Source organism: Rattus rattus, chromosome 8 (assembly GCF_011064425.1).
Source record: "Rattus rattus isolate New Zealand chromosome 8, Rrattus_CSIRO_v1, whole genome shotgun sequence".
NCBI classification, from domain to species: domain Eukaryota; kingdom Metazoa; phylum Chordata; class Mammalia; order Rodentia; family Muridae; genus Rattus; species Rattus rattus.
In genome coordinates this window covers 3993013-4016016 of record NC_046161.1, presented here as the reverse complement: position 1 = coordinate 4016016, position 23004 = coordinate 3993013, and the positions used below count along the sequence as shown (strand labels likewise).

Here is a 23004-nt window from a genome sequence, read left to right as displayed (position 1 = left end):
CAGGAAAGACTACACACCCGAAAGCAGAACACTCTGTTCCCATAACTGGCTGAAAGAAAACAGGAAAACAGGTCTACAGCACTCCTGACACACAGGCCTATAGGACGGTTTAGCCACTGTCAGAAATAACAGAACAAGATAACACCAGAGACAGCCTGATGGCGAGAGGCAAGCACAGGAACCCAAGCAACAGAAACCAAGACTACATGGCATCATCGGAGCCCAATTCTCCCACCAAAGCAAACACTGAATATCCAAACATACCAGAAAAGCAAGATCTAGATTTAAAATCACATTTGATCATGATGATGGAGGACTTCAAGAAAGACATAAAGAACTCCCTTAGAGAAACGGAGAAAAACATAAATAAACAAGTAGAAGCCTATAGAGAGGAATCACAAAAATCCCTGATAGAATTCCAGGAAAACACAAACAGGTGAAAAAATTAAAAATGGAACTAGAAGCAATAAAGAAAGCACAAAGGGAGACAATCCTGGATATAGAAAACCAAAGGAAGAGACAAGGAGCCGTAGGTACAAGCATCAACAACAGAATACAAGAGATAGAAGAGAGAATCTTAGGAGCAGAAGATTCCATAGAAATCATCGACACAACTGTCAAAGATAATGTAAAATGGAAAAAGCCAGTGGTCCAAAACATACAGGAAATCCAAGACTCAATGAGAAGATCAAACCTAAGGATAATAGGTATAGAAGAGAGTGAAGACTCCCAGCTCAAAGGACCAGTAAATATCTTCAACAAAATCATAGAAGAAAACTTCCCTAACCTAAAGAAAGAGATGCCCATAAACATACAAGAAGCCTACAGAACTCCAAATAGATTGGACCAGAAAAGAAACTCCTCCCATCACATAATACTCAAAATACCAAATGCACAAACCAAAGAATATTAAAAGCAGTAAGGGAAAAAGGTCAAGTAACATATAAAGGCAGACCTATCAGAATCACACCAGACTTCTCACCAGAGACTGTGAAAGCCAATAGATCCTGGACAGATGTCATACAGACCCTAAGAGAACACAAATGCCAGCCCAGGTTACTTTATCCAGTAAAACTCTCAGTTAACATAGATGGAGAAACCAAGATATTCCATGACAAAACCAAATTTACACTATCTTTCTACAAAGGATAATAAATGGTAAAGCCCAACATAAGGAGGCAAGCTATACCCTAGAAGAGGCAAGAAACTAATCATCTTGGCAACAAAACACAGAGAAGAAAAGCACACAAACATAACCTCACATCCAAATATGAATATAACAGGAAGCAATAATCACTATTCCTTAATATCTCTCAACATCAACGGCCTCAACTTCCCAATAAAAAGACATAGATTAACAAACTGGATATGCAATGAGGACCCTGCATTCTGCTGCCTACAGGAAACACACCTCAGAGACAAAGACAGACACTACCTCAGAGTAATAGGCTGGAAAACAACTTTCCAAGCAAATGGTCAGAAGAAGCAAGTTGGAGTAGCCATTCTAATATCGAATAAAATCAATTTTCAACTAAAGTCATCAAAAAAGATAAGGTAGGGCACTTCATATTCATCAAAGGAAAAATCCATCAAGATGAACTCTCATATGTTTGGTTGTGAGCCTAGCCTTTAACGGCTGAGGCATCTCTCCAGCCCAAGATGAACTCTCAATCCTAAATATCTATGCTCCAAATACAAGGGCACCTACATACATAAAAGAAACCTTACTAAACCTCAAAGCACACATTGTACCTCACACAATAATAGTAGGAGATTTCAACACCCAACTCTCATCAATGGACAGGTCATGGAAACAGAAATTAAACAGAGGCATAGACAGACTAAGAGAAGTTATGAATCAAATGGACTTAAATGGATATTTATAGAACATTCTATCCTAAAACAAAAGGATATACCTTCTTCTCACCACCTCATGGTACTTTCTCCAAAATTGACCATATAATTGGTCATAAAACAGACCTCAATAGATACAGAAAGATAGAAATAATCTCATGTGTCCTATCAGACCACCACTGGCTAAAGCTGGTCTTCAACAACAATAAGGGAAGGACACCCACATATACATGGAAATTGAACAATGCTCTACTCAATGATAACCTGGTCAAAGAAGAAATAAAGAAATTAATGACTTCTGAGAATTTAATGAAAATGAAGGTACAACATACACAAACTTATGGGCACAATGAAAGCTGTGCTAAGAGGAAAACTCACAACTCTGAGTGCCTGCAGAAAAAAACAGGAGAGAGCATATGTAAGCTTGATAGCACATGTAAAAGCTCTAGAACAAAAAGAAGCAAATACACCCAGGAGGAGTAGAAGGCAGGAAATAATCAAACTCAGAGCTGAAATCAACCAAGTAGAAACAAAAAGGACTATACAAAGAATGAACAGAAGCAAAAGTTGGTTCTTTGAGAAAGTCAACAAGATAGATAAACCCTTAGCCAGACTAACAAGAGGACACAGAGAGTCTGTCGAAATTAACAAAATCAGAAACGAAAAGGGAGACATAACTACAGAATCAAAGGAAATTAAAAAAAAAATCATCAGATCCTACTACAAAAGCCTATATTCAACAAAACTTGAAAATCTGCAGGAAATGGACAATTTTCTAGACAGATATCAGGTACCGAAGTTAAATCAGGAACAGATAAACCAGTTAAACAACCCCAAAACTAAAGAAATAGAAGCAGTCATTAAAGGTCTCCTAGCCAAAAAGAGTCCAGGTCCAGATGGGTTCAGTGCAGAATTCTATCAAACCTTCATAGAAGACCTCATACCAATACTATCCAAACTATTCCACAAAATAGAAACAGACAAAGCACTACCAAATTCCTTCTATGAAGCCACAATTACTCTTATACCTAAACCACACAAAGACCCAATAACGAAAGAGAACTTCAGACCAATTTCCCTTATGAATATCGATGCAAAAATACTCAATAAAATTCTGGCAAACAGAATCCAAGACTACATCAAAACAATCATCCACCATGATCAAGTAGACTTCATCCCAGGCATGCAGGGATGGTTTAATATATGGAAAACCATCAATGTAATCCATTATATAAACAAACTGAAAGAACAAAACCACATGATCATTTCATTAGATGCTGAGAAAGCATTTGACAAAATTCAACACCCCTTCATAATAAAAGTCCTGGAAAGAATAGGAATTCAAGGCCTATACCTAAACATAGTAAAAGCCATGTACAGCAAATCAGTAACTAACATTAAACTTTTTTTTATTAAACTTTTTTTTCTCTCCATTTGAGAGAAACTTGAAGCAATCCCACTAAAATCAGGGACTAGACAAGGCTTCCCACTCTCTCCCTACTTATTCAATATAGTTCTTGAAATTCTAGCCGGAGCAATCAGACAAAAAAAGGAAATCAAAGGGATACAGATTGGAAAAGAAGTCAAAATATCACTATTTGTAGATGATATGATAGTATTTTAAGTGATCCCAAAAGTTCCACCAGAGAACTACTAAACCTGATAAACACCTTCAGCAAATTGGCTGGGTATAAAATTAACTCAAATAAATCAGCAACCTTCCTCTACACAAAAGAGAAACAAGCCGAGAAAGAAATTAGGGAAACTACACCCTTCATAATAGTCCCAAATAATATAAAATACCCTGGTGTGACTTTAACCAAGCAAGTGAAAGATCTTTATGATAAGAACTTCAAGCCTCTGAAGAAAGAAATTGAAGAAGATCTCAGAAGATGGAAAGATCTCCCATGCTCATGGATTGGCAGGATTAATATAGTAAAAATGGCCATTTTACCAAAAGCAGTCTACAGATTCAATGCAATCCCCATCAAAATACCAATCCAATTCTTCAGAGAGTTAGACAGAACAATTTGCAAATTCATCTGGAATAACAAAAACCTAGGATAGCTAAAACTATCCTCAACAATAAAAGGACTTCCTGGGGAATCACTATCCCTGAAATCAAGCAGTATTACAGAGCAATAGTGGTAAAAACTGCATGGTATTGGTACAGAGACAGACAGATAGACCAGTGGAATAGAATTGAAGACCCAGAAATGAACCCACACACCTATGGGCACTTGATTTTTGACAAAGGAGCCAAAACCATCCAATGGAAAAAAGATAGCACTTTCAGCAAATGGTGCTGGTTCAACTGGAGGTCAACATGTAGAAGAATGCAGATCGATCCATGCTTATCACCATCACCCTGTACAAAACTTAAGTCCAAGTGGATCAAGGTCCTCCACGTCAAACCAGATACACCCAAACTAATAGAAGAAAAAGTGGGGAAGCATCTGGAACACATAGGCACTGCAGAAAATTTCCTGAACAAAACACCAATGGCTTATGCTCTAAGATCAGGAATTGACAAATGGGATCTCATAAAACTGCAAAGCTTCAGTAAGGCAAAGGACACTGTTGTTAGGACAAAACAACAACCAACAGATTGGGAAAAGATCTTTACCAATCCTACAACAGATAGATGGCTTATATCCAAAATATACAAAGAACTCAAGAAGTTAGACTGCAGGGAGACAAATAACCCTATTAAAAAATGGAGTTCAGAGCTAAACAAAGAATTCACAGCTGAGGAATGCCGAATGGCTGAGAAACACCTAAAGAAATGTTCAACATCTTTAGTCATAAGGGAAATGCAAATCAAAACAACCCTGAGATTTCACCTCACACCAGTGAGAATGGCTAAGATCAAAAACTCAGGTGACAGCAAATGCTGTTGAGGATGTGGAGAAAGAGGAACACTCCTCCATTGTTGGTGGGATTGCAGACTGGTACAACCATTCTGGAAATCAGTCTGGACGTACCTCAGAAAATTGGACATTGAACTACCTGAGAACCCAGCTATACCTCTCTTGGGCATATACCCAAATGATACTCCAACATATAACAAAGACACATGCTCCACTATGTTCATAGCAGCCTTATTTATAATAGCCAGAAGCCGGAAAGAACCCAGATGCCCTTCAACAGAAGAATGGATACAGAAAATGTGGTACATCTACACAATGGAATATTACTTAGCTATCAAAAACAATGACTTTATGAAATTCATAGGCAAATGGATGGAACTCGAAAATATCATCCTGAGTGAGGTAACCCAATCACAGAAAAACACACTTGGTATGCACTCTTTGATAAGTGGCTATTAGCCCAAATGGTTGAATTACCCTAGATGCACAGAACACATGAAACTCAAGAAGGATGACCAAAATGCGAATGCTTCACTCCTTCTTTAAAAGGGGAACAAGAATACCCTTGGCAGGGAATAGGGAGGCACAGTTTAGAACAGAGGCTGAAGGAACACCCATTCAGAGCCTGCCCCACATGTGGCCCATACATATACACAGCCGCCAAACTAGATAAGATGGATGATGGAAAGAAGTGCAGGCTGACAGGAACCGGATGTAGATCTCTCCTGAGAGACACAGCCAGAATACAGCAAATACATAGGCGAATGCCATCATTAAACCACCGAACTGAGAATGGAACCCCCGTTGAAGGATTCAGAGAAAGGACTGAAAGAGCTTGAAGGTGTTCAAGACCCCATATGAACAACAATGCCAAGCAACCAGAGCTTCCAGGGACTAAGCCACTACCCAAAGACTATACATGGACTGACCTTGGTCTCCAACCTCATAGGTAGCAATGAATATCCTAGTAAGAGCACCAGTGGAAGGGGAAGCCCTTGGTCCTGCCAAGACTGAGCTCCCAATGATCATGATTGTTGGCGGGAGGGTGGTAATGGGGTAGGATTCGAAGGGGAACACCCATAGAGAAGGGGAGGGCGAGGGATTAAGGGGGTGTTGGCCCAGAAACCGGGAAGGGGAATAACAATCGAAATGTAAATAAGAAATACTCAAGTTAATAAAGATAAAAAAAAGAATATGAGAAAATTTGAGAGTGGTACTTTATATTTTAGTAAAGCTTTATGTCTTGTTAAAAAGCAGCTGTGTCCTTCCCTGCTTGTACATGGTTGCTTGTGTTTAGCAGCACACATTTGGAAAGGAAGGCTCTTATGTAATTACAGGGACTCTATGTTCTTCTGACAAGTGGCAGGGTTCTTTGTTTTGTTTGTTTGTTTGTTTGTTTGTTTGTTTTTAAAACAGGCTCTCTGTGTAACAAGCCCTGTTTGTCCTTTGTAGACCAGGCTGGCTTTGAACTTGTAAAGATCCACCTGTCTCTGCCTCCCGAGTATTGGGTTTAAAGGCATGTGCCACTGTGCCTGGCCAAGTGGCAGTTTCTTAAAAGTAGTGGGAGTGTGAAATAAAAACAAAACCTGGGGTGGGGGTGGTGGTGGACATCTGAACCTCCCTGGGAAGGGGAAAGATAATAGACATGGGGGTTGGAGAGGGTGGGGTGTGGGGGTGGGGGACAGGAGCAGGAGGAGTCGTGTGTGAGGGGGATGGAGAGAGTAGTGGGAGAGACAACTGAAACTGGGTGGCATCTTAGGGAAGAGATAGAAACCTACTGTAATGGGAACTCAGGAATTGATGAGGATGACCCTAGCTAAGACTCCTAGCAATGGGGGATATAGAGCCAGAGCTGACCATCTGTAACCAAGCCATACGTCCAGTGGAAGGACTGCGATAATGACTCAGCCATAAAACCTTCAACCTACAATTTGTCCTCCCACAAGAAGAGCAGGGGAAAGACGGAGTAGAACCTGTGGGAATGGCTAACCAGTGACTGGTTCAGCCTGGAACCCATGCCATGAGTCCACTTTTAACACTACCTGGAGGGCCAGAACCCAGAGGCTGAGAGCCCAAAGATCTAGGACAGAACCAAACACAACTGACAAAAAAAAAAAAAAAAAAAAAGGCAATGAAACGACCCATGGTGATATTCTACCACACTCAGACTGATGCCTGACCAAGTTGTCAGGCTCTGCCCAGCAACTGACAGAGACAGATGCACCCACCAAGAGCAAACATTAGAAAGAAAGGGGAACCAGAGGGGTCATCACAAGAAAACCCGGTCTCACAGGGGCTGAGACTAAAACCAACTACCAGGGAGCCTCCAGGGGAAAACATGAGCCCTCTGCATGTATACCATGGTTACTAGCTTGGTCTTCCTGTGACTCCTAACAGTGGGAACGGGGCCACTCTCTGACTCTATTGCCTCCGTCTGGGACCCTTTTCCTCTGACTGGGTTGCCTCATCCGGTCTTACTTTGATTTGATACGCTGTATTTGGGTGATATCCATGGATGGCCTGCCTTTTTTGAATAGGAACAGAGGATGAGTGGGTGGGGGAGGGGCAGAGGGGAGGTAGGAGGGGAAACTGGTCAGAATATGAAAAGTAATAAAAATACTGTGAAAAAAAACAGTATTATAATTTGTTAGTTATAGTGTGTGTTTAGGTGCGTGAATGGAGATCAGAGGACACGGTGAGTTGGTCTCTCTTTCCACTTTAAGGTTCCAGGGATCAAACTCACATCAGGCAGTGTGGTAAGTGCCTTTGCCTGCTGAGTCATCTCAGTGGCCCTCAACTGACCGTAGATCAGATGTGTCAGGTTCTGGACAGGGTCCTGAGGGGTCGGACTTGGGATGAAAATAAAGAGATTTGAAATGAAAGAGTCAAGGGTGGGCCCGAGGGCTGCGCGGGTTAGTGACAGCCCTCAAGTGGGAAAGCGGAAGACAGAATCACAGGGAGCTCAGAATATCTCAAGTTCCTCTCAAGGTGCTTTCTGCGATGCCGAACAAAGCATTTTATACCTCAGTGTCTGGGACACTTAATCGTGCACATACAGGAGCAATGTTAAGTGGTAGTTCCCAAACCTCAGCCCCCGAGGTCCTGGTGCTATCCACGCTGGCCTTCCCTGCACAACCCTGGCTCGGTGAAGGGCAAATGCTGCACCCATCATCATAGCTCCAGGCGGTCCCCACTTCCGTCTAAAATGGCTTTCCTCTGTCCGTTTGTGTCTTTTGTGTGGGTATATACCTGCAAAGGGGCTCACAGAGACCAGAGGCATTGGTTTCTCCTGGATCTGGGTACGGCGAGTTGTGATCCCACTATTGTGGTTGAGAATTCAACCACTGGCCAATCAATCTCTCCAGCCCCTCTCAATGCCTCTTTTAAAGAGATATGGTAAAGAGCTGTGATAGCTCATCTTGGCCGTTCACTTGGCAAGTAAGACACAAACTACTGAGCACTTCTGAGAGGGATTTTCTTGGTTAGATTATCTAAAGCAGAAAGGTCCACTCCAAATATGAGCTGTCCCCATAAAAAGATCAAGGAGGAAAGGACCTCAGCTTTTCATTTCTCGCCCGTACTCTGGCTGTTAAGTTCACCTGTCCTCTTGTGGAAGCATTCCTTCACTGATATTAGACGTTACCTCTTCAGAATTCCACCGCCCACTGAAAACCAGTAGCTCTCCAGTAATCCTCCAGGCCTGCAGCACCAGACTGGACTGCTGAGACTTGCAGCCTTGTGGACTGAGCAACTACTCTTGTGAAGCAACCATTTTTGGACTCTGCAGATCACATCCTGTGAGCCAATCTAAGAAACCCCTTTTCTATGTGCTTTCATTCTGTTGGTTCTGTTTCTTGAGAGCCCTGGCTAGAAGAGCAGCTCTCGGTGCGGCGTGGGATGAAGTGGGCAGCCTGGATTTCCCATGTTCTCCCTTCTCCACATGGTCAAGGCCTTCCCAACGGTCACTTAGAGCTGTGGCACATTATCAACACAGATCCTAACATACTGATTTCATTTCTTCAGGTGTTGCCCCTGCAGTGAGGTTGATGGAGCATAGGGGTTTGGTCTTCAGTTTTCTGAGGTACACGTTCTCCATGACAGACAGCTGTGCTGACATACTTTCCCAGACAGTGTTGCAATGGGTGCTCCTGTGGCCTCTGAACCATTGCCCTGCCTGCCTTTGGTAGGAGGTGGTGGGATTTCACTGAGGTTTTAATTTGCATCTCTCTGATGGTTAGTTATGCACAGCAGGTTTTTTTCCATGTACATTTTGGGCACTTGTGTGCATTCTTTAAAATGTTTGTTCCAGGTATTTTGCACATTTTTATGATTTCTTTAATTGTTGAATGCCTTACACATTTGAATATTAACTCCTTATCACATATGTGACTCGTACACTTTTCCTTATTTTGTTATTTTAGATCTTAATTTAGAATATATAAATGTATATTTGTATTATATAATTATACATTATACATTAATTATATTCTTAAACATTTATAAATATATATTCATATATTGTAAAATATATATACATGTGGGTGTATGTATTGTTTTAGGGATTTACTGCTGGGAAGAGACATCATGACCATGGCAGTTCTTATAAAGGCAAACATTTAACTGGGGCTGGCTTACAGTTCAGAGGTTTAGTCTATCACCATCATGGCAGGAAGCAGGCAGACATGGTGCTGGAGGAGATAAGAGCTCTACATCTGGATGGGCAGGTAGCAAGAAGTGACTGTTTTGAGCTTCTGAGATCCCAAAGCCCACCCCTAGTCAGACATCTCCAACAAAGCCACACCTACTCCAAGGCCATACCTCCTAAGAGTGACATTCCCTGTGGACCTATGGGGCCATTTTAATTTAAACCTCCACAGAGGCCACTATAGACTTTTAGGACTGTTTTGTTACTATAATTTAGGCCTTTTGGTCTACTATGTGTTAGGTTTCAAACATGGGACCAGTGGATAGGATGCTTCTTTAACATATCAAAATGGACACTGGCCCCCAGGTTTTCCCAACATCCCTCAGTCCCTACTGATTAAATTCATTCATTGAGATGACTTACAGGCTGCAGTCCAGCTAATCCAACAATTGCTAGCTGTGAATAGAAAGTCCAAGAATCTGGGAGGTTCTGTCTCATAAGGTGGAGTCTTCAGTACATGCTGGAATCCTGAAGAAGTCGGTAGACTCCAATGCCAGTGAAGGAATGGGCTGGCTAGCAAGGTGAGGGAAAGCAGGCAAAGAACAAGAGCTTCCCTCTCTCTCCCTTGTCCTAACACAGGCTTCTAGCAGGAAGATAGGGCCTGGATTGAAGGAGTATCTTTCTACCTCAAGATCCAGGTCAAAGGTGTGTATCTCCTGTCTCAAAGTCCGGACTAAGGCACTTGTCTTCCTTCCTCAATTTCTGGATCACAGATGTATCTTCCTACCTCAAAGATCCAGACTAGAAGTGGATTCCCCCACTTCAAACCAAGCAGAAACTCTTCTCACAGATGACCCTCCATTTCTAGACTGTGGTTCACTCCAGATGTAGACAAGCCGGCAATCAAGCAAACCATCCCACATCCACCACTGTCAAACTCGGTCTGTAAAGTCAAAGAGGGCTTTACAGGCTGCATGAAGTTGAGTCTTATTTTTTTTTTTTTAAATCCATTCAATTTGTGTTCGTGTGTGTCTGAGGTCAAAAGTTGACTTTGATGTATCTTCCTCAACTACTGTCTGTCTTTTTATATCTGTCTGTCTGTCTGTCTATGTATTTATATGAGACAGGATCTCTCACTGAACCTAGAGTTTACTCTTTTTGGGTAGACAGACTGACCAACAAGCCCCAGGGTTCTGTATCAGTCTCTGTTCCCCAGTACTTGGGGTTATGGGTGTGCACTGCCACCCCTAGATCCTATGTGGGTGCTGAGAATCCAAACTCAGCTCCTGGTTCTTATACACTGATCACTGGGTTCATTGAGCGTCTCCTCAGCCCAGCCAATGATTTTGATTTAAAATTTTAGCTCATTTATATTTATTTATTAAATATAAAGCTGATTATCCCTATTTCTAACACCTGAAAGACTTCAGAATCTGAAATTCCTGAGTGACATGAGGAAATTTCTATACCTGCGATCACATAACATGTTCAGTTAAAATGAAGGCACATTAAAAACCTCATAGAAGCTACCTTTCAGCTAGTGTTTATAAGAAGTACAAATGATTGTCCCTAAGTGTCCGACAGGATCCCTAAGATACCTCATTCACATATGCAAATATTCTAATGTCATGAATCTGAAACACCTCTGTTCTTCAGCATCAGGGCAGATGCTGAAGTGGTGTGGAGAGGCAGAAATTGTGTTAATTTAGGTCCTGCAAATTCTTCTTCGTCTCTTGTTGTCTCCCTGTGGGACTGGGTAACCTTCTGTACTGGCAATGGTAATATGTTTTATTATTTTTATGAACCCACTGATTGTTTATTTGTGGTTATTTCTTTTAGGTAATAACTGCTTTCATTGATTGCATAAAATACTGTGTACTTTAACCATACGCCTTCCATTTTTATTATTATAATTTATCTTGTCATAGACCTGTTAACAAGTTAGTGCATCTGTCATCTTAAATGCTTGGTCTTTCTAAGTCCAATTCTAAAGACAAAGGACTCACAGAACTACTCTGAAGAGCTCTGACCTTGACAGCCAGGGCCCACACCTTTGTCTTGGTGAGTCTTTCAGTGCCTGAAGGGACGACAGCTTTGCCATTCAGCTGTGGTTTTGTTTTTTTCTCAGAACTTGATTACATCATACCACCCGACTCTTCTAGCACGTCAGCTTCCACTGAAATCATGATGGCGAAATGGGAGCTTTTGTGTGGAATTATACAACTTTTTCTTGTTACATTCACGGAACCTGCCATTGTTTGGCAATGTGATTGTAATGTCATGTGTCATTCATTTTGGATCAAGTATGATGTGTGAATTTGGATCTTTCTGTACCTGGGTTCTTAAAATTATTTTCTCCAGATTGGGGATGTTTCCTTAACAGTCAGTACGTTCACTTATGATGCTGGATTCATTTCTTCACTTCTGTTTTCTCTGATGACTGTATAATTTGTTGTCCATTTCGCACCATTTTGTTACCATTGTACGAGGTATTTTAAGTAGTCTAGTCACGATCTTAAATGGATTCTGTTATCTTGGGGAGTCCTAGGTCCAGGACCCTGCAGGTACCACAGAAACAGCTGCCTCTGTGGTATGTTTCCATGATCCTCTACCGTGCTGTAGCCTGAAAGCAGGCAAATAGCCAACCAATCATGATAGAGCCTCCCCCCAACCCCTTAGGCAAGAACAGTCCTTTTTTGTAGGCTATCAAGTCACTTCACCATAGTCACATGAGCCCATGACACATTGTATATTGCAATTGGCATTTCATCACTTAATTTTGTTGAACTGCTTATTATCTTCTAATGCTCGAACTTCCTTAACATTATCCTGAATTATTATTATTATTATTTTTTTTTGTATATTAATAGTTTGGAGCTCTCTACCTACTGCCAAGTGGTTGTTTGTTTGGTATTGCTGTCTCCTCGGTTCACATTTCTAGTTGATTTCTGTGCACTTAGTTGCACTAACACTCTTATAGGATGACATTGGGCAAAGGACTCACACTTGGGAGATACATAGGCATCGGTGAAAAGCACAGTGGTCTGGTACAAGTGAGCGAGCAGCTAAGTGTCTGCAGCTGGCAGCTTGGGTTAGTGTGGCCAATACTGTAGGGCCCTCAGAGATCTGTGAGCAGGGCTTTGTGGGTCTTCACTTGTGATGTCTGCTGGAGTCCTTTCGCCCCTAGAGGTGGCTAAGGCTTTTCAAGGCACTAGGTCCAACTTGTAGGCCCACTGTGACATCACCTGAAGGGTGGTGCCTGTGGCATGGCTATGGATCCAGAGATTGGAGCAAGGGTTTTCAGGACCTGCTGATGAGCTGACAAGTATTTAGGTACCGGTCCTTGTGAAGTTGTCAAGAGCTGGGAACAAGGGCATTTTAGCATGGAAATGGCTACAGTAGCTCCAGGGTGAAGGTGAGGTCTAAGTTTCTTGGTGACTGAATGAGCTAGCATTAGTAGCATAGGCACATTAACAGTGGCCCTAAGGCCCCAGGCATGAGGTCTTTTAAGGCAGTAGCACTGATGTGGGGTATGTAGGCCTTGAAGCTAACTAAGGTCTGAAAGCAAGTTCTAAGTTTCACTGAACACTGAGCTGGTAATTAGTATGTACACATGGCTCCAGGGTGCAAGTGAGCTTTCTGTGTGAAGGTCTGAAGCACAGGTAGATAGAGTTAGGCATGTAGGTAGAGGTAGTTTTGAGTTTATGCAGGGTCAGGAGAGATGGCTTCTCTGGGTCCTGGAGTGAAATAAGTGGACATTTTGTGGTGTGTGGTATGTTTGTGTTTGTGTGTGTGTAGGGGGGTGGTCTTGAGTATAAATGGATGGCTGCTCATCTGTTGCAAAAGAAACTGAACCCAAGAATATTGAAGAAATGAGAGAATCCAATGGCAAACTTCCAAAGCCTGTGCCAAGGAATGGACCTTGTTGTTGAGACGGAACCATTCAAGGTCTGGCCCATTGTGAAAGCCCTTAGTTACTGTGTATTCAACAGGATTATATACTAGATAAATAAAAGAGGAACTTCGGGGCATATTCAACAAAACACTAAAACATTTTGAATAGAGAACAAATTTTATTCTAAAAATAGATCTTAGTAACAATGAAATACCAAAATTGGTCATTACAATAGAAAAAGGGCAAGTCTTTCTCCTGAAGATACAAAATTACCACACCATAAAATATGTTGCCAACTTTCATATTTGAATTAGTCCTTTTATGGATTTACTCATTGTTTTATCTTAAAAAACAACTCATTCTCTAGAAAAGCTAGGAAAGTAAGCATTTGCTTAAGCTAGACTTGGAAGACAATTTAGGCTTAGGAAACACGTTCAATTTTTACAGATTAAAAAGAAGTCTCTTCAACAGAAATCTTGGTATTTGAAAGTAACAAATTAGAAAAGACATTAAGTAAATTACTTTTAACCCCAACTCAGTGGAAATATAAGAAGCAAATAATGACCTTGCTTTAAGAAAGTTGTTTGTATTTCCAAAGTGCTAGAGAAATAAGTATTCACGACAATCTTGGAGGGTACGGAAGTACCAAGACTGCAGCAAACAAAACAAGTTAAACTTTCCAGGTCCTCATTGCCTCAAGGCCCTGACCTGTATTTTGCACAGGAAGCAGAGCAGTGGTTACAAGCCAATGGGGGAAGTGTTGAATTTCCACCAGCCCTTGCTTAAAACTAGTTTAACTCCATGGTCCATTTCCTAGCATCTCTGTGTTTCTACTCTCTGCATTATCGTAATCTGAGCAGTCCACCTTTTACCATATCAGCTGGACCTGATACAGCAAGTAGAAATGATTCTTATTTATAAAAAAAATTCTTGGTAGTTTGTGTTGTTTTAAAAACCAGAAGCAGATTACAAAAGTTACACTTATTACATTTTTAACTGTAACATAGGTGTGTGCTCATTTGGACATTTTTGGCTTATTTCTACACTTTCAAAAATTGCTATAATTCACTTTGTCCCTCTATGATAGAAATACTATATTAGTATTTTGTAACTAAACGCCTCCTTTGTTAAACCTGGCCCTGAGTTTGACCTGAGTATAAACTTTAGAACTTACAATGCCACAGAGAATGTGGCTGCTCTGGTGACCTGAGTCTGGTTTCCTAGAGATACAAGGCTGCAGCGCCCTTTCCAGAGCTTGGGGATCAGGAAGCCAGAATTTACCAAAATACACTTTACTATAAAAAAGTCATTTTCTCAAGTCTGAATAAGTTGACAGTGTAAAAAAATACAGCATTTGTACCCTGTGGGTTCAGTGGCCTGGGGCTTCACAATTCCTGGCTTAACAAGCAGGATGCAGTCAATGTAGGCTTCTAAACAATGACTGGGAAATCACAGAATGGAGCTGTGAAAACTGGCATTTTTGCATTCCATTAACAAATTCTGGATATGGGAAGCAGCCCCACATTGCCTAAAAGCCGTTCACTAGAACTCAAACTGACAAGTGACTGCGAAAAGCAGTTCCCAGCGTGGGACAGGTTTCCACAGCAGCATGACAGCAACCTTCATGCTGCTGCACCTTTTGAGAAGCAGGGCGAGCGTGGCAGCTTGCCTAAATTATGTACAAAGGAAGAAATACCAACGGACAGCTGACGAGAAATGATGGTCCGAGCTCCCGTGCTCCGGCGGCCGTCAACACAGGAGCATGGGTGCACAGGAGCACGGGTGGTGGTCGTCGGAGCTGAATTTGGAGTGCAAGTTCTACTTCTACATGAACTCTAATCTAAACCCTAAAATGCTGATGCTTCCTTCGACAGCCTGAAAGATGATTAGCCCACTGTGGAACCTGACGCAGGAGTTATGACCACTCAGCTCTGACTGGCACTCAAGTTCTTTGTGAGAGCAGTGAAGAGACTGAGATGTGGAATGCTGAGGCAGGCTCCTCATTGTATGCCAGATGGTCCTGCTCCTCAGTGACCAATGCCATGCACATACTCCAAAAGTCTTGCTATGACTTAGTTAAGGAAATATAATCACTGGATAAATTACCTGTTAGCTCCAAATATTCATTTTGCCCAGACTACACCCCTACCTATAGTAATGAGAAATTTCCAGATATTCATGGAATACACTGTTCCTTTTATGCATGGCTTGCTTATACTATTTCCAAGAAAAATAATATCTTAAACTAATATAAACCAAAATAATTGACAGGGCTGCAGTCTCTCTTCTTTCCTTGACTACTGAAGTACTTTAAATGATAGCATCATGTTCATCACTGAAATATATAAAAAATTTAAAATTATTGTAAAATTATTTGTAAAAGAGGTAACATTAGAACAACTTTAATTTTCACAAACAAAATTAATTGTCATTGCTCATTCAGTTTTGTGCATACCCAGCACAGTGTAGTGGTTGAGGCTACCAAACAGGTCGACAGGCAAATCTGTGCTGACTTTCACAGGGCACAGACACATGTGGGGGAAAAATTAGCCTTAACGGTTAAAATTAGGAAGTTAGGCTACTATAAAGCTAGGAGTACAGTCATGGACCACCACACGTGGCTTATAGAAGTCTGTACTCACGGTAAGTACTGTTACCAGGGAAACTTTTGTGTCTGTGTCTTTGTCATTAAAATTAAAAATAAAAACATGTTTTGCCAAAAATACTCTTTGGTTCTGATGACATATCTAGGGCACATGTATTAAGTCACTACATTGATGAGACCTGGCATGTCAGTTCTTATGAGAGTGGTAAAAGCCAACAAAAGCAGCTTGCTAAACCCTGGTAAAGCAGTGTTTGACCCCAGGTAAAGTACCAACGTGCTCACCAGTATGTATCCATCTGTGAACAGTCACAAGTCTGCACACAACACAATCCTGGAGGTGAGCACTGCCCAACTCTGGTACTGGTCATGATAAAGTATGCAGAATGGCCCAACTTACATGCTTCGATAGCGAATGCCTCTTCTTGAGTAATACATTTTGCATCCAATGTAGAGAATAGACAAAACTCCCAGTGTTAACACTATACCACCAACAAAGCTGCCGGCGTCAAACTTGGATCCTCTGCCTTTGGTGGGATGAGTGGTTGCTGAAACTAAGAAGATAAAACAGGTATCTGTGCTTTATTTGAAACATTCCGAAGTCTGAATTTCTAGGTAAGTACACTGAAGTGTGGGTGAGAGAAAATCTGAGCAGATACAGCTTATATTTTGGTAGAATGGAATGCTGGCTCTCATGTAGCATTTAACAGCTAATTCATAGCATAGGAAAAAAGAAAGTCGTTTTAATACATACCCGTTACAGATGTCAGTAAACTACTGTGGGCTGTGGTTGTCATGGATGCTGACGTCTGGGTGGAGTTTGGGGAAGCACTTGTTTTGGGTGTAGACTTTGAGGCACTGGGGGTCACATGTGGTGAGACTCCCGGGGTTGATATTTTAATAGTTGCAGGCCTCACAGTAGCAGCTGTGACATTTTTTGGCAATACTGAAGACGGCTTCACGGTGCTGTTAATATGACTGGTCTGGTTGGAAACCACTTGCATGGTGGTATTCTCTGAAAAAAACGCCAAGAATAAGAATTGTTGTTAGGATCTACGATAAAAGATCTCACACACGGCTACTTGTGTCAGTGCCACACAGAATGGGTCTAATGAGGAAAGCCATGCTCATGACGATATTGCTGTATTACACCCAAACCACCACCACCACCAAGCCCTATAGCTAGGAGGCTTAGTCAGGACATACAGAAGATAATCCCGTAAGACCGAATCCTCTCTGACTATGACACTGCACCTTGCTTCAGTTCAGTTTAGGTTTTGAAAGATAGTTTGTTGCTGTTGCTGATTGAGTCATGGCCTTGCCATGTAGCCCAGGCAGGCCTCAGACTTGTGGCAATCCCACGGTAGCCTGCCTGAGTGCTGAGAACACAGGCCACCATAACCTGCAGCCAATTATTTCATGTCTAGAGGAACAGACTGTGAGTATGAGAAGAGTTTAAGCTTCTCGGCCACACTCTCTGAGGAACTTTGAGGACAGCCAGTGGGTACAGAGTCCACACCACTGTAGGACAGGAGCAGGCAGAACCGTCCTGCGGTGAGAGCTTCCTGTGGTGGCTCTGGGCGGCTGCCACGGCTTTAGGTGCTCATTCTGTGGTGTGATTCTCTTGAAGCCGGTCTGGTGAAGCACTTTACAGTGAGTGCCCCAGCTCATGCCTGGGCATATCTGCTGGTAAGAAATAGTATGTGCATAAAAGGCGGAGAAGAGGTCAACCCTTAAATAGAACTCCCAGCTGTGGAAATGTGTCTTCCTCAGGAGGCATTTCCCTCGAGGGAGTATAAAACACTCCGTGTGACCAGAAGCAAGTCCTTGTACATTAGCGGTCCAAACAGTACCCACTTTGAAGATCTGCAGCTGTGACACCACACACGTGTGGGACGGAGACTTGGACTGTGCCTCTGACTCTAAGACTGTGCTGGCTTTCCATCACTCAGAAACAGAGAAGCGTATTGGTTTCCCTTGTTGACCATTTTTATTCTCATAAATAGTAGGGTAGAAAAAAATTCGTTACATGAACTTCTTCCCCCTCAGCACCAAGGTTCTTATTTCTCCAAATGATGACTCCAAATGTCACCAACTGTCTTTCAAGCTCGGGTACAGACTGCTTTTCTGGGAATTGCTTCTCCACCTGTCTTAGTGTTTATATTGTGGATGCATCTGTCTGCATTCAACCTAGCCTCGCTACTCAGTCCTCCCACTCGGGATTAGCTCCCCACCCTTTTAAGATCAAGAGAACATTTATCATTATCCTGGTAGGCGCCGTATTTGAACTAGCCTTTTATTGTTCAACCTTGGATACTACCACATCTAAGCACACGCTAACACGCTGTATGACTCCTACTGTGAAGAGCACACAGTGAGGAGCAGTCTATGTCCTGCTGCCTACCAGAGTGGCCTCTGCAGAACACGACAACACTGCTTTCCTCAACTGCACAATAATGCAGCCTTCAGACCCACAAAGTGACACTGGGAAAACAGGACAGGACAATATTAGCTCCCTCCCTGGAAAATCAAACATGCAAGAAAAACACCTAGCTGAAATGCCTGTACATGGGTAAGGCGCTCCAAAGGGAAAATTGCTGTTAAGAGCTTGACATGAGCGCTGAATGTAAGGACGCTGTCTTTTAAGGTAAGCGTTCATACCTGGTCACTTAACCCCCTCATTCTGAATTCAACACCGGGTGCTTCCTTTTGTGAATATCTCCTAATGTGGGCAACGTGGCACACAACTGGAAAGGCAGCACTCAGGAGGCTGAAGCAGGGGATCACACATTTGGGTCTAGCCAGAGCTAAAACTCAAGATGCGGCTTTAAACAACAAAACCAGTGGGTGATGAATGGGTCAGAAGATGGCCTAGGGGCAAAGGTGCCAGCTGTCGAGCTGCTGAGTGCGCTCCCTGGGACCCTCACGGTAAAAGGAAAGGACTCTCACAGGTTGTCCCCAACCTCCACCATGGGCTACGTCACACACTCATTCAGACTCATAGATTCCCAACAAATAAATGGAATAAAATATAAACAATAAATATATGTAATAATATGTGAACAACAGCCATGATGTTCCCCACTCTTCACAGTTCAGAGACCGATGAGTCCCTAAAGGTACCAGTGAACAAGGTTGTCACCTGCACAGATAATACTAGAACAGGCCGGCCACTGCCAGCTGTCATCCATCCATCCGAGCTCCTCATTCTCCTCTAGTCTCTAGGGTCTCAGCCTTCCTAATGCTGCAGCCCTTTAATACAGTTCCTTAGGCTATGGTGACCTCCAATCATAACATTATTTCCATTACTACTTTGTATCCGTTAATTTTGCTACTGTTATGAATTGTAAATATCTGATATGCAGGATATCTGATATACAATCCCTATGAAAGGGTTATTCGACCCCAAAGGGGTCACAACCCACAGAATGAGAACCAGTGGTTTGAGCTGAGGTTGAAAAGGTTGAAGAGGGAAGAGTGTCCTCTTCCACCCTTGGCCCACGGAGAGAAAGAAAGAGGATGTTACTTCTCATGGAGACATGAAGGCCCAAAGGAAACTCTCTGAAGAGACAGATAACTGTTTGCCCTGGGACAGGGCCAAGGACTGAAGTCAAGTCCCAAGGGAGGCTGGCTCAGGTATGGTTTTTTGTTTTAAATCTATGTATTAGCAAAATTTATGATGCTTCCTTCACTTGTAGCAAAGTTTCTTCTTTTCCAAAACAGCCCCACATACCTACAGCAGATGCAATGCAAAAAGGCCAAATATACATGCATGTGCTCGTGTCTGGGCCTCCAGCAGTCTGACCAGACTTCACTCCTCTAGCCCAATTAGTTACACCACAGGAAGCAGAGCTTAGAAGCCACTTAAAGTCCCTGAGATCCAGTCCCTGGAAAGGGCTGTACCATGGGGGTAGGGTAGGGTGGTGGTGGTTATGAGCTGAGGTACTGTTAGCTCACCCCTGTGACAGCTGCACTGGAAAGGTCCCTCTGTAAAGCAAGGGGCGCTGTCCTGTCTCCTACTTCCTATGGTGGCTGTTAGCAGCCAATTCAGTTGCAGCCTATGACAAGTGTCAGCTTAGGAAACAGACAGCCACTGTTGTGTAACAGCAGTGATGCTCTGTGAAGCTGTCTCCCCAGCCGACCTGGATCTTCAATGGCTTCAGCTACCTCAAGGCAGGGAGGCTACTGTGAAGGAATAATCTCCCTTAGTTCTGTAACCAAGTCCCAAAAGACTGAAGGGGAATCAAATGCCCACTCAAATTCTCATCCGGTTTTTAAAAACTCAATTCTTTAATCTGCAGTAGTAGTTTTCCATCCACTACAGTTGATAAAAACATGGAGCTATTTCCAACACAGCTAGGATGTTCTGAGGTCTGAGTGTTAGTTCAGGAGACTGATTCTAAGAACAATTTGTAGCTTGAATACTTAAATAAAATTTAAATGGTGAGTTCCTGGAATTAAGAAAGAGAAAGAAAGTGAGAACCACTTTTCAGAGTGACAGCCTAAACCTTACCCTGTCAAGCAAGTGCTGGCAAGAGATATTTACTGCTTAAAACCAAAAAGGCCTTTTCTTACTGCGAGTCCACAGGTACATTTTAAAATGGCTAAATTCAAATTACTTGACAGAACAAAGAACTGAAAATCTAGATTAAAAAAAAAAAAAACAAATCTAGAAAAATCTGTAGGAGAAGTGGAGTATTGTGAAAACTGGGTCTTTAAAGAACCACGTCTGCACCCTGAGGGGAGCGTCTATTTCCTAAGCATCAAATACTTTCTGAATCTTCTTTCAATCATCTAAAGACCCCAGGACAAGATGGCTTGCTGTCCTCTCTGTTGAGAGTTCTGCAGGGAGGCTGTCCTTGAACAGCAGGACAGAAAGTGCAGGGTAGAGGGCCTGGCTGCTCCGGGCAGTGAGGCTTCCCAGAAGACTGCTACCTCGGTCCTTAGAGCCTGTCATTCCACTCCACAGACACATACTACACCCACAAGTCTGGCTAGCTCCAGAAGGCCCAAGGCAGTGAGGAGACTCGAGATCACCAGTGCTGCCTGATGTCCCTGCTCAAGACCCTCCAACCTCTCAGCAACTCCCCCTACTCCTTAAAAATTTTAAGACAAAGGTATCTTTGTATAGCTTTGGCTGTCCTGGAACTCACTATGTAGACCAAGCTTGGCCTGGAACTCAAAGATGTGCCTGCTTCTGCCCCGCCCCCGCCCCCGCCCCCGCCCCCGCCCCCGCCTCTGCCGGGACAGGAAGTGTGTGCCACCACCACAGACCCATCCTACTCCGTTAACTCACCAGTTACACAGCAGATCAGCCTTCTTTCTAAATGTGTGCTCAAGGGCTACCTCCACACAAACACGATGCTTTGACGCCCACTGATGCAGAAGGACTCACTGTGAGGGGTTCTTGGTGGTGTTGATAGACAGGGAACAGAGTAGCTACAAGCCAGGCTAGAGGTGAGGGCAGCCCTTTTCTCCTTCCAAATTGTCTGTCTCCTTTTCAAATACATGGGTTTTAGTTTTTATAGTTCTTAGTTGTATTTTTATCATTACTACCTAAGAATTGGTAGGGCCAGCACGATGATACGCACGCGCGCGCGCGTGCGCGCGCACGCACACACACACACACACACACACACACACACGCACACACACACCCCTAAAAAATGTTCTCCCATGCAGTGCACGGCTTTTCTAGATCAAGCAGAAAGGAGATTATTTCTTCCCTTTTCAGGTGTTGGTATTCTAATGTTTTAGGCCATTTTTACTTTCCATTTTACAAGCTGAGTTCAATTTCTTCCTGTAGAAAATTAGAAAACATACTACCAGACATTGGGTAAAGAGTCTTTCATCTAAACTGGCACAAACGGGACCCGCCTGGCCAGGCTGCTCTGGGCCCTGTGCAGTGGGTACTTGGGGCTGCCTGAAGGTGCTTGCTTGCGCTGGGGCTCCACTGGCCCACAGGGAAGGTGTCTCACTACCAGCCACACTGCCAGCGCTTTCTGTCCCTTCTTCTGTAGAGGCACGTGGCACTAACATAACTGAACTGTGACCTGGAATGAATGGGAAAGCTGAGCCCACGCCCTGTTTGAGCTGCCAGTGTTCCCTAGCGAATACTGCTACTTTGTGCCTAAGACTCTTCTATATATTTTAGAAACGTTTGTAATTTTCATAGGTTTCTGAGGTAGACGCTGCTAGCCCTACTTACAGACAAGATGAGGAGATACGGAGGGTAACTTGTCTAGTCACAAATGTAGAAAGAAGCCAGGATGTGAAGTTAGGCAATTTGATTGAAAAGCCCCTTCACTGAGTCGCCAGCTGACTATGTTATAAGGGGCAGTGGCATCATGAGGTCAGGAAGCCTCGGCTGGAAAGGGTGCAGAGTTATACCACTGCCCAGGGCTAACCTCTATCATGCTCCTGGATGGAAAACTGTGAATAGACTTTAGGTTACAAAGATGCTGAGAATTACTTAAAAATGTATGTACCAAACATGTTAATGTCCTTTGAATCTGCATATAAGAAACACACCAGCTAGTCTCCATCAGAGAGCGCACAGGGCACTGACAGAGACTCCCATCACACCCCAGTCTGCCTTTGCATTGTCTCTGCAGGGCTAGCTATGCCTGAGATAACACTATTAAAGCTGCACTAGCAATTTCATAGGCTATGCAGATGGTCCTGTCATTCAGTTACAGAAGATTTAGGGCCTAACACAGAAGAATAGGCATGTGCAACCCTGCAGCTGCCAAAAAAGAATGTGGTCACCCACAAGCTTAAAGCGCCACAACAAAGAGAGTGCAAAACAGTGTCTGCTCCAAGGTCAGCAAAGAAGCCCGGGGAGGCAACTGCACTGAACCAGAGCAGCAGGTGGCTTCAGTTCACTGTGGAAGCCACATTCTTTGTTTTGGTTTTTGAGAGGGGGTCATGTTACATAGCTAAGGCTGGCTTGGAACTTGCTATGTAGCTCAGACTGACCTGGAACTCAGAATCCTCTTACTTCAGTCTCCTAAGTACTGAGATTACCGATAAGGTCTCCATGTCCAGGTTTGGTGCTAGTAATTTTGTTTTAAAGAGAAGATCCTCACTCTGTAGCCCATACAGACACATGTGAAGAGTAGTCTCAGACTATTGGCAA

The 23004-nt window shown here is 42.9% G+C and overlaps 1 protein-coding gene across 1 annotated transcript in view; it reads right to left on the bottom strand.

The window, feature by feature from the left end:
• Positions 1–13422: 13422 nt before the first annotated feature.
• The window catches only part of Tmem123 (transmembrane protein 123), a 28302-nt gene continuing 18720 nt past the window's right edge, over positions 13423–23004 (bottom strand). The window contains exons 3-5 of the mRNA XM_032909915.1: positions 16621–16881; positions 16267–16420; positions 13423–15599 (exon numbers count right to left, since the gene is read on the bottom strand). Coding sequence (XP_032765806.1) covers positions 15575–15599; positions 16267–16420; positions 16621–16881 — 440 coding nt within the window. The 3' untranslated portion in view covers positions 13423–15574. The remainder of the gene's footprint in view (positions 15600–16266; positions 16421–16620; positions 16882–23004) is intronic.